General features: G+C 38.1%; 1 protein-coding gene across 1 annotated transcript in view; it reads right to left on the reverse strand.

Moving 5' to 3' along the window:
• Positions 1-9,706, reverse strand: part of LOC129013907 (uncharacterized) — a 60,323-nt gene extending 50,617 nt beyond the window's left edge. Inside the window, exon 1 of the mRNA XM_054450608.1 lies at positions 9,632-9,706. Within this exon, the coding sequence (XP_054306583.1) occupies positions 9,632-9,706 (75 nt within the window). The remainder of the gene's footprint in view (positions 1-9,631) is intronic.
• Positions 9,707-12,384: the final 2,678 nt, after the last annotated feature.

Consider the following 12,384-nt stretch of genomic DNA (forward strand, 5'->3'; position numbering starts at 1 on the left):
TGTTTCTCCAAATGATGCCATATAACTCTGCTCCGAGCGCATTCACGGTGACACCACGCAAACATTCTAAGGGCCAGGGCCGGCTGAGGAAGGGAAAAAATGACGGCTGAATTGTGGAAGTTGCAGTGCATTACTCAAAATGGAAGGGCTGTAAAACTATGACTGTTAATATTCAAATTGCGACAAGGCCAGAGCCAGACTTTGACTGCAAATATTCTGAGGTCTGCTTGGAAAGCAATTTAGCAAAGTAGCTTTGATTAAAAAAGAAACAACCAGAACACTTCTCCCAAGAAATGAACTAAAAACCTATCAAAGGATTTGAGGCAGGTGTCCTAATTATACATCTGAAGAAATTATTTGTAGTGGGTTTGGAAAGGAGGTTTGTTCGGTTATAAAATGTAGATTGTATGTGTAGGAGAAATATAGACCAAATTCCTTTGCGAAAACTATAATGAAATATACCAATTTTTGCATCATATATATTGTATAAGACAACTGGGCATTGACTGGGTTTAATACTGTTTTCATTTTTTAAATAAAAATTTACTAATTAATATTGTGTAAAATTTTGGACAGGGAGTGGGACTAGTCTCCCTTTAGAATATCTGTGAAGGGAATGCACTGATTAACCAAATTAATAATTTAGGTAAGATCGCAGAGGCTCTGCACAACCTACTTTGCAGCGGAAATTGTTCTTCTACATTTTAGAAAAGGGCATTTGCAAAAGAGCTTCTTTCCTTTGAAATGAAAAAGTCATACATTTAAAATAATATGGCCAAGAAAGAGCTTGTGCACATTAGCCCATTTCAAAATGGTGTATTTATTTCAAAATAATGTTTTTTTAAAAAGGTAATTCTCTCAAACATCTTTATTTTCATAGACTCACATTGAAGTGACTTCAGGTCAAAAGTTTTTTTTTTTTTTTTTTTTTTTTTTGCATTTTACTTTGAAGCAAAATGTTCGTGGCCATGGGATTTAATCTATACACTTCCTTCCCCAAATCCTAGGCTATGCATAATGCAGTTCATGCAAAAATGTTGATGGGAAGGAGAAAATAACATACCATCAGATACCGAATTTCATGCTGAAATGTAAGCTACTGTGAAACTTCTGGGCACATGTCTGTATTCTTAGTACTCTGTGTGCCTTTAAAGAGAAGTAAAGAAAAGAAACACTAATAACTATTTCAGTTGACTATACTGTTATTTTTTCCCAGACACAACATGATTGGGGTACATTTGCATGTGCAAACACACTTACATGAGTATTGCCAATAGAAAATAAATAAGCCATAGGTGCCCTAGAACATCAAACACACTCTTCTTAAAGTGTTAGCTGTTCCCATGTGAGTATTATTTCCAGAGGAAAATGAATTCTAGGCTTCAAGTAGGTTGTATTAAGAATACTTTGGAAAACAGTCTTTTCATGAATATAGAGCTACCTATTTTCTTCCTATTCTCTCTTTAATTAACTGCACCCAAATTAAAGGAGGTGTTTCATCTTTGATCAATGAGACTGGTCTAGTGACCTTAATTTGAAGACACTTTTTGGCCAGTGAAATAAAAATGTAGATGAAACATTTTTTTAAATTCTAAGAATTAATCTCATACTTACTAGGTAAGCAGACTTGACAGACACCTTGATGACTTGACTCATCTCTGAATGCTCACAAGTTGAGCATCTGATGAATTCCCAAAATCTACTTATTGAATTAAATGCATTAATGGATGCAAGTGAATGTTTATTGTTGTACACCATTTTGTTGAAATATAACACAATGCTGGGTTGTACAATATTAAGTGATTTTAATTAAAGTAATCCTTGTGTTATGGTTTCTTATTCCCAAAACCACAAAATGTTTATTTTTATAAACTTCATTCATAAACTTATGACCCCATTGTGCTAGTAAAACAAAGTTTGGAGAACTTGGCTCCTACATTCTCTCCCATTGTCACAGCTAAATAATTGCTGAAATGCACATAAGAATAAAACTGTGTATGGTGTTAGATGTCTATTTTCTACAATTGAGAAGGGAAGTTATATATTATTTAGTAGAGAACATGTGTTTTGTTTGTGATAGAATAAGAGCATTGCTTATTAAAAATCGTGAACAGTTTGAACTTTGATGACTGCAGATTAAACTGGATTTTCTATCTCGGTCTCCTAAATAAAGTACCTTTACATATGTTGCGAATTATATGTGGCATAATTATATCAATTATAGTTTCAAACATCTAGTTCCAAAATATAGCAAAACATATTCTCTCACTCACCCATTTCCCTTTTCCTTTTTTTTTTTTTTTTTTTTTTTTTTTTTTTTTTTTTTGACAGAGTCTTGCTCTGTCACCCAGGCCAGAGTGCAATGGTGCAATCTTGGCTCACTGCCACCTCCGCCTCCTGGGTTCAAGCGATTCTCCCACCTCAGCCTCCTGAGTAGCTGGGATTACAGGCACACACCACCATGCCCAGTTAATTTTTTGTATTTTTAATAGAGATGGGGTTTCCCAATGTTGGCCAGACTGGTCTCGAACTCCTAACTTCAAGTGATCTGCCCGCCTCAGCTTTCCAAAGTGCTGGGAAGCCACCGTGCCCACCCCCATTTTCTTTTTCCCAAAAGCAACTACTTCCAACATTTCTATTGTATTCTTTCAGAATTCACTTTCCTATCTATATGTAACCTGCTAGTCTTCCTCCCATTCTTCTTCTTAGTATTATTTTAGTTTTAGAAATCATCTCTTGACTTTCTACTAAAGGTGAAGATCTGTCTCTCTATACTATTCACACCCCCAATTATACTGATGTTCTTATTTTCTGAAGACAGTTATATTGCAATTTTTGTTAAATTAGTATTCGGTGTGTATTATCACTAATAAATCTTCCTAAGGGCTGTGCTAGGGAGTAAACAGTTATTTATTTATTTATTTTGCTAAATTTCAGTTTTGGTGTTAACAGTTGATTTGTTTTTAGTCCCTTCCCCCTACCTTTTACTAGTTTTAGGTAGTTACCCCTAAGCCATCGTTACACTCTCGGTCAATCTCTCAATTCCCTCTCAAGATATTTTCATACATCAGTTACTTCATGAAGAATTTCTAGGAAAAATCCTTCCAGAGCCTTTCGGTCTACCTTCTTCTAGACTAGGTGCCCTTGGTGTCTGGGCACAGCTGTCATTCTGGGCTCTCTCTTCACATCTCTCCTGCCATGAGCTCCTGCAGCTGCCTTCTATGCTGGGGCTCCTATTTTCTCCAGCCTTCATCTGTCACTTTCTTGCTTTAGCTTCTCCTATGTGGAGCCTGTCCTCCAGTGGCTGCTATGAAAAGGTGGGGAGATGGTGCGGTCTAAAAATATTTTGTTTTACACACACAGTTTACTTGGTACCCTGGCTTGCACTAGAATTTCTTTTTCTTCTGCGTTTTAGAAGCATTTCTCCATTTCTACGTGTTGCCACTGAGAAGTCTGAATTTATACTAATTCTGATCCTTTTCATGTGATTTTCCCCTATCTGAAAGTTTAGGATAAACTTTTTCACTAAGGTGGACACTGGTAAGAGTCAGTGTTTGTCCATTGTGCTAGGCACTTAGGGGGACCTTTAATATGGCATATCTACCTTGTGTTCTCTGAACTTCTACGGAGTTTTGTGCTTCTCATATAGGTTTTACAAATTTCTATGATTTCTTTGTTCCTATTTTTGTAGTACTTGTACAGTTTCAGGTTGTGATATCTTCCACGTACCTCCCTGAAGATGTTAAGGGTTGTTATTTGACATTTCTTTTGTTTGCATATTCTTTTTTTAAGTAGTATTTTTAAAAATTTTTGTTTGTCTTAGTCTCCAGTTTTCACATAAAGAACTTTCCTAACATATCAGGCGGTCCTTGGTCATCTGCTCATATCTACAATAGGAGGATTTGAAATGTGATTGGGGTTACAGTAGGACCAGTTCTAGCCAAGCCATTTTACTGATGAAGCCCAGTTTATTCTTTTCTATTGATTTCCCAGAGAAGGTTCTGAAGGTAAAGGCACAGGCCACAGTGCTTTGCTTTCCAGTGGAAGAACACATTTGTGTGTTTCAGTATCTACCCTACTGATGGTCATGTAATACTCTGTCTTCAGTTTGCTACAGCTCAGATGAAATAGATGCCATCTGTTTTATCCTCTTCAGAGAATAATTTTTCAGTGTTCTATTGTGGTAGGTGAAGGGTATTTGCCCTGCAGCATCAAAGAACAAAGGAGATATGGAGCTCTAAAACAACTTTCAATCAACCTCACTTTTTTTTTTTTTTTTTTTTTTTTGAGACAGAGTGTCGCTCTGTCACCAGGCTGGAGTACAGTGGCACGATCTCGGTTCACTGTGACTTCTGCCTCCCGGGTTCAAGCGATTCTCCTGCCTCAGCCTCCTGAGTAGCTGGGACTACAGGCGCACACCACCACGCCCAGCTAATTTTTGTATTTTTAGTAGAGCTGGGGTTTCACCATGTTGTCCTGGATGGTCTCAATCTCTTGACCTCATGATCCATCCACCTTGGCCTCCCAAAGTGCTGGGATTACAGGCGTGCACCACCACGCCCGGCCCAACCTCACTTCTTTGTTTTTTTTATTTTATTTTATTTATTTTTTATTATTATACTTTAAGTTTTAGGATACATGTGCACAACATGCAGGTTTGTTACATATGTATACATGTGCCATGTTGGTGTGCTGCACCCGTTAACTCATCATTTAGCATTAGGTATATCTCCTAATGCTATCCCTCCCCACTCCCCCCACCCCACAAGAGTTCCCCGGTGTGTGACGTTCCCCTTCGTGTGTCCATGTGTTCTCATTGTTCAATTCCCACCTATGAGTGAGAACATGCGGTGTTTGGTTTATTGTCCTTGCAATAGTTTGCTGAGAATGATGGTTTCCAGCTTCATCCATGTCCCTACAAAGGACATGAACTCATCATTTTTTATGGCTGCATAGTATTCCATCGTGTATATGTGCCACATTTTCTTAATCCAGTCTATCATCATGGGACATTTGGGTTGGTTCCAAGTCTTTGCTATTGTGAATAGTGCCACAATAAACATACGTGTGCATGTGTCTTTATAGCAGCATGATTTATAATCCTTTGGGTATATACCCAGTAATGGGATGGCTGGGTCAAATGGTATTTCTAGTTCTAGATCCCTGAGGAATCGCCACACTGACTTCCACAATGGTTGAACTAGTTTACAGTCCCAACAACAGTGTAAAAGTGTTCCTATTTCTGCACATCCTCTCCAGCACCTATTGTTTCTTGACTTTTTAATGATCGCCATTCTAACTGGTGTGAAATGGTATCTCATTGTGGTTTTGATTTGTAATTCTCTGATGGCCAGTGATGATGAGCATTTTTTCATGTGTTTTTTGGCTGCATAAATGTCTTCTTTTGAGAAGTGTCTGTTCATATCCTTCGCAACCTCAATTCTTTATTGCAACTCTTCCCTTTAGCCTGCCCTTACAGAGGTACCTGGAACCATAAGTTCCCTTAGGTGTTAGGTTTTCCCCATGGTCAGCTTAGGACTCAGTGTTCTCAGATTCACCAAATCAGTTACCAAGCATGCTTCTGTTTTCCAGCTTTAGGTTTTTTTGTTTGTTCATTTCTGCTTTTGTCTTCTCTGGTTTTTTGGCCAATTGGGAATTATGCCCTAAAAATAAAACAGAAAACCTTTGGTCTTATGTACCAGTTTTCACATGACAGTGTGTTCAATTCACCATCTTTATCCAGAGCCAGTTGTATTTATTTATGTATGTTACAAATAGATGATAATATAGTTAAGGCGATCTGTTAAAATGGAAAGGAAAAGCATATTTTTCAGAAGTGTTTGATTATTTTATTTGTGATTATAAAGCACTTTGCAAAAAAATCAGTTAGAAATACTGAAATACTATAATTTGTAATTTCCCACCTTTTCTAGAAGATGATTTTTTTTTTTTTTTTTTTTGAGACAGAGTCTTGCTCTGTTGCCCAGGCTGGAGTGCAGTGGCACAATCTCAGCTCACTGCAACCTCCACCTCCCAGGTTCAAGCGATTCTCCTACCTCAGCCTCCTGAGTAGCTGGGATTACAGGCACCTGCCATCATGCCCAGCTAATTTTTGTATTTTTAGTAGATACAGGGTTTTGCCATATTGGCCAGGCTGGCCTCAAATTCCTGACCTCAAGTGATCCACCCACCTTGGCCTCTCAAAGTGCTGGGATTACAAGCATAAGCCACCACCCTGGTGAAGAAGATACTAATTTTGAATACTGTAGGTCCCGGTGTCTTCTTAAAGTTAACTCAATAATAATATTGTTTAAATACTATTTTCTAAACTAATGTATTGCCAATTATTTCAGCAACTGATTATTCCCCACATTAGTGGAGAATGGCAATAAATGCAGCCTATAGGTAGAACAAATGATGCAGAATTGAGTTCTGCATTGGCCAACAGAGCAAAAGGTACCATACATTAAATAAGATTAATTTATATTAAGAGATTATTGAAGGATGAAAATTAAAATAGGAAAAATAGATTATAGAAGAGTTATATTCAATGATATAAGATTTAATTAAAGCCAGTTATTTTGAATTCAACTTATGTATACAGACTCTATTAAACTGAGTGCTAGGCCTTAAACATACTTATATAAAACATTAAAATAAAACATGCTACTCAGCATCAAAATATTGAGAGAACTCTTCTGGATATATGATTCTTTGTATTTTGTTTGAGTAAAACTTTATATACTAACAGTGATTTATTGAATTAACCTCAATAAATTCTAATTAACAAGAAAACTCTTAGATATCTAAGAATGTTCTATAATATTATTGCTTCCAGAATTGCAGATAGTGGAGTAAAAATTGGAGTGAATAGAAAATAAGATTAAACAAGTATTACCAACTTTAATATGATTTTCATAAGCTTCCCAAGTCCAGGGCAGTATATTTCTGGCTGTGAAAGTCAATACAAAATCATAGACTGAAATACTCGACGTGACTTGCAAAAGTCATTTTTGGGCAAGCTGTTTCCTGAGACGTAAATTAAACTAAAACATACCTTGCATCAGACAGTTTTTTTTTTTTTAAAGAAACTGGATTGTTGCCTTGTTTTCCAAAGAATATCACTTTATCCCTGGTTGTCAAATAGATATTACCATTGTGAGACTGAGTTTGATGGCAGGCAGCAAATACTGATTAAGTGCAGGCCCTGTTGCTTGAATAAATGATTTTTTAATCATTGGAAATTAAACGCAAAGGTTTTTCTCACAATTTGCAACTTCTTCCTGAGGTTGTAATTAAAAGAGGGAAGAGTATTTCCGGTGTTTATCAACAAAAGATTTGAGCCAGAAACAGTTGGGTTCAAATCCCATGTCTGCCACTTATGAGCAAACTACTTAATCTGTTCTGTGGTGACCACTAACCTCCTGTATAAATGGAGATAATAGTAACCAGTGTTTGTCAGAATTCAAGAAGGCATGTAGCACAGCGCCTGGTTCAGAGGGAGCATGTCTATAGCTGAGAGTCATTGGTGCTATTGATGATTTTGTGCTTGGCCCCATGTCTCTATTACTGTTAGTAGTAGTAACTTTTTCTACCGTAATTTTGGTGCTGTTGGTTTTGTATATTAAAAATATTAGCGATGAAGATCCTTAAATGACATATTTTATTACCAGATCAAACGGGTCCTTTATGCATGTTTCTCTGGAGTTTTGCCCATGATGCTGGGCATTTTCAAAGTGTGCAAATCTCACTGCTCTGAGATTTCTCTGGATAAATCTGATTTAAAGCTGAGTCCTTGCCTTTTACCCTTGTTGGTTAATTGTTTCCGTTCTTTGCCTTTGTAGGGTCTGCCATCATTCCTGGTGAGGAGAAGTCACCTAGAGTTGTGGATGTGGCCAGTCCCCCTGGTACTGTCAGGTTCTTTGTCACATGTCCTGTTATTGAGGGAGTCATAAGGAGATGGATGGGCTAAATCTAATCAATCAGTCCTTGCCATTTTAGCCTTCCCTCTTCAGGCTAGGTGTGTACTTATGAGGCACAAAGTCAAGGGAAGTTTTGGTCACATTTTAATAAGTTATTTTTCACTTCATTATTTTTCTGAATGAAGACATCGTTCCCTGTCAACCTCCCAAAATGACCAATAAAGTTTCTTGTTTTTAAGATTTTCTTTCTTTAAATGCCACTCTGAACTCATAGACATTTATACATTTGATTTTTTGTTTGCTTGTTTGTTGTTTGTTTGTTTTTGAAATGGAGTCTTGCTCTGTTGCCCAGGCTGGAGTGCAATGGCACCATCTCTGCTCACTGCAACCTCCACCTTTCAGATTCAACAGATTCTTCTGCCCCAGCCTTCCAAGTAGCTGGAATTACAGGCACATGCCACCACACCCAGCTACTTTTTTAGTTTTAGTAGAGACAGTGTTTCACCATGTTAGCCAGGCTGGTCTTGAACTCCTGACCTCAGGTGATCCTCCTGCCTTGGCCTCCCAAAGTGCTGGGATTCCAGGCATGAGCCACCGTGCCCAGATTATATTTGATGTTTTGATCTAATTATCAGTCACCAGAAAAAAAAGAAAAAAACCAAAGCCCCTTTTGCCACTAAGCATAGCACATACATAAAAATGTGTGATACAAATATACAGCTTAGTGAATTGGAAGGCACATACCTTTGGTATAAAACTTTGCCAACCATTCCCGATGTCTGCCACAGGTCCCTTACTCCCTAGTGTAACTGAGAGTTTTATTTCATTATATTCGTGTAGAAAGCAAAGGTAGGTACTTTAGGCCCTCAGACCTTCAGGTCCAAATATTTGAATGTATCTTCAGCGGTGTGAACATCTCAGCGAGTGGTGGTGAAAGAACTTGGAGGAGCAGCCTTTGTGTCCACACATGTGCTGATGAGGCGCTCCACACTGCGGAAGGAGCAGGAGGTGGTAAGAGAAGCTGAATGGCCAACAGGGCAGAGGTGGGGACCAGCTTTCCCTTTCCTCCCATCTTCTAGAGGAGAAGATTTCAAGATTCAAATGTTCTCTTTACATATCCAATAATGGTGATAGTCAGTAATAGTTTTTAAATAGCCTTCTTTGGAAAATTAAAATGTTGACAATCAACTGTGTTTCCATCACTAATTATTTTTGTTTTTCGTATTGTGGTTGCTGTTTCATTAAATCTCCAAGATTTACGATTTGCTAAACATACACTTATTGCCTGCCTGCTAAGTGGTGGATGCTACTTTCTGAGCTGGTCATCCCAAGCTAAGTACATAGTCCCTGACTCTGCAGGTCACCTCCATGAGGGCAAGGCAGTCTATATCTTTGCTCTCCTCTTCGTCCCAGTGTCAACACTGTGCTCATGCATAGTACATGTTAAAGAAGCATTGTTTTGAATAAATTGACAAATTGACCTATGTCACATTTTTATACTTCCCTTATCACTACTGGATATGTTAACTCATGTGATAAAATACATTTCCCAAAAAAGAAAAAACATACTAATGATTCAGCACTTATTTTTAGGGGCAAATAAGATGGAAAAGAGGTAGGGGGAAGGGAAAAGGTGTCCTGTCCTCCTTACCAGCTCTTGGGCTTAGGCAAGTCATTTAACATCATGGAAGAGAACATACTGGCCTTACACTTCTCAGAATGTCACCTTTGAGGGTGAAGACGTATGTAGCAACATTTGGGCAGCTGTCAATGTCGGATATCATTAACCCTTTAAATAATAGCAGCATACTCTTAGATAGCACGCTTTAATACTCTTTCCATCTTGGGCATCCACACCCACTCCAACAAAAACTCCCCCCTCCACCAACACACACACACACACACACACACACACACACAAATTTATTGAAGGAAATTATAGAGAATATGGCAGACAAATTGTATTTATTATTTTTAGTAGGTCATATTGTTTGGACTTTGTGTTGTGTTACATTTACAGTCACATGCCAAGCTCTTACACAACATGGAGCCTTAGTTCAAGTTACCTGAAGGAGCTCTCTTGCATTCGAATTTGGCTAAAACTGTTTACATATAAAACCTGTTCATTTATTTATTTATTTATGTTTGTTTGTTTTTTGAGATGGAGTCTGGCTGTGTCGCCCAGGCTGGAGTGCACTGGGCGTGATCTCAGCTCACTGCAACCTCTGCCTCCCAGGTTCAAGCGATTCTCCTGCCTCAGCCTTCCGAGTAGCTGGGACTACAAGCACGTACCACCATGCCTGGCTAAGTTTTTGTGTTTTTTTTCAGTAGAGATGGGTTTTCACCGCGTTAGCCAGGATGGTCTCAATCTCCTGACTTCTTGATCCACCTGCCTCAGCCTCCCAAAGTGCTGGATTACAGGCAAGAGCCACTGCACCTGGCCCCATATAAAACCTTTTTTACCTGAACTGATTAAAATTAAACTGGTTACCTACTACCTGCCTGATTCAATTAAGTTGTCAAAATGTTTCTTCATGCCTAAAATGTACTTTCTTCCCTCCTAATAAACTCCTACTTGCCTTTAATATTTTACTATGAGAAAACATTTGTAACAATTTGAAGCAAAGTATTAATATTCTAGTATACAATGTTCTTACAAGTCAATAAAAATCCCATAGAAAAATGGACAAAACATGACAAAACATGAGTTGTGAATCCACAAGAAAAAAAGCAATAAACGTATAAAACACTAGTTATCAGATAAAAGCAATTAGAGAGACTGTTATCAATTATTACCTCCCCCTATTGATAGTAATTAGCAGAATATTGATAAACTAAGATTGGCAATGATACACAATCATATATAGTTGATAGGAGTTGGCAAGAAGTTTTGTCCTATCAAATGTAAATTGGCCCGCCAATCCTACTTCTAGAAATGTATTCTAAAAAACTATTACCATGGGTACAGAAAGATTTATGCACAAACATTTTCAAGGCAGACTTGTTCATAACAGTGAAACACTGGAAATAGTCTCGATGTCTATCAAGTGGGCAAGTGATTCCATAAATCTTTGTGTATCTGTGCCATAGGACTCCAAGTATCGCTTAAAAATGCCTAGCATGGAAGGACTTCTAAGGCATGTCAAGTGAAAAAAATGCAACAAGCAATACTCATATGTTTGTATGCAAAAAATGAGCATGTATGTGTAAATGTGTGTGTGCAAATTTACCAAAAGGGGACTTGAAAGGATGCCATCAAATTGTAGAAAATTGATATTTCCTGGGCATAGAGGAGTGGGGTAAGGGAGTAGAGGAGAAGTTAGAAAAAAGGACTCAGGGAAAGGTTAAAGGAGGCTCTCACACTTGCTATTCCTACTGTTAATATTTTAAAAATAGAATATATTCGGTATTTTACATTTAATGACAAAAGAAGAAACTTGTGTCCGGGCGCGGTGGCTCACGCCTGTAATCCCAGCGCTTAGGGAGGCCGAGGCGGGCGGATCACGAAGTCAGAAGATCGAGACCATCCTGGCTAACAGGGTGAAACCCCGTCTCTACTAAAAATACAAAAAATTAGCCAGGCGCGGTGGCGGGCGCCTGTAGTCCCAGCTACTCAGGAGGCTGAGGCAGGAGAATGGCGTGAACCCGGGAGGCGGAGCTTGCAGTGAGCCGAGATGGCGCCACTGCACTCCAGTCTGGGTGACAGAGCAAGACTCTATCTCAAAAAAAAAAAAAAAAGAAAAAAGAAAACAGAAGAAACTTGTTATTTCAGTTCAACATAACGTATCTTCAGAGTTATGTTATTTTCTTAATCGTTTATGGTAGTTCTTCATACATTCTGAGTAGTAATATTTGGTTAAGTATATTATATTTTTCTGAACTGGCCCCTCTGCCTTGTTTCATGGTGTCTTTTCTTATTCATAAGTGTGTAATACATAAGTCATCAGTATGATGGCTCCTAAGGTTTCTGGTTATATACACCTCAGGATTATACAAATACTGTCCACGATTTTATTCTAGTGCTTTTATAGATTCAATAGAGTCATGCACGGCTTAGGGATGGGGAAATAATTCTGAAAAACACACCCTTAGATGATTTCATCATTGTATGAACATCCTAGAGTGCACTTACACAAACCTAGGTGACATAGCCTACTACACACCTCGACCATGTGGTATAGCCCATTTCTCCTACTCTATAAACCTGTACAGCATGTAACTATACTGAATACTGTAGGGAACTGTAACACATTGGTAAGTATTTACGTGTCTAAACCTGAATGTGGAAAAGGTACAGGAAACATACAGAATTAGAATGTTAGCAGAATACCATTTTATACATAGTCCATCCCTGAGCAAAATGGTGTTAGACAGCACATGATGACTACATGTACCTCTCTGGTACACTTAAAATGTCCTTCTGTGCTATGAAGCAGAGGTTAAAGTTAATTTTTTTTCCATA

This window comes from Pongo pygmaeus, chromosome 16 (genome assembly GCF_028885625.2).
Source record: "Pongo pygmaeus isolate AG05252 chromosome 16, NHGRI_mPonPyg2-v2.0_pri, whole genome shotgun sequence".
NCBI lineage: Eukaryota > Metazoa > Chordata > Mammalia > Primates > Hominidae > Pongo > Pongo pygmaeus.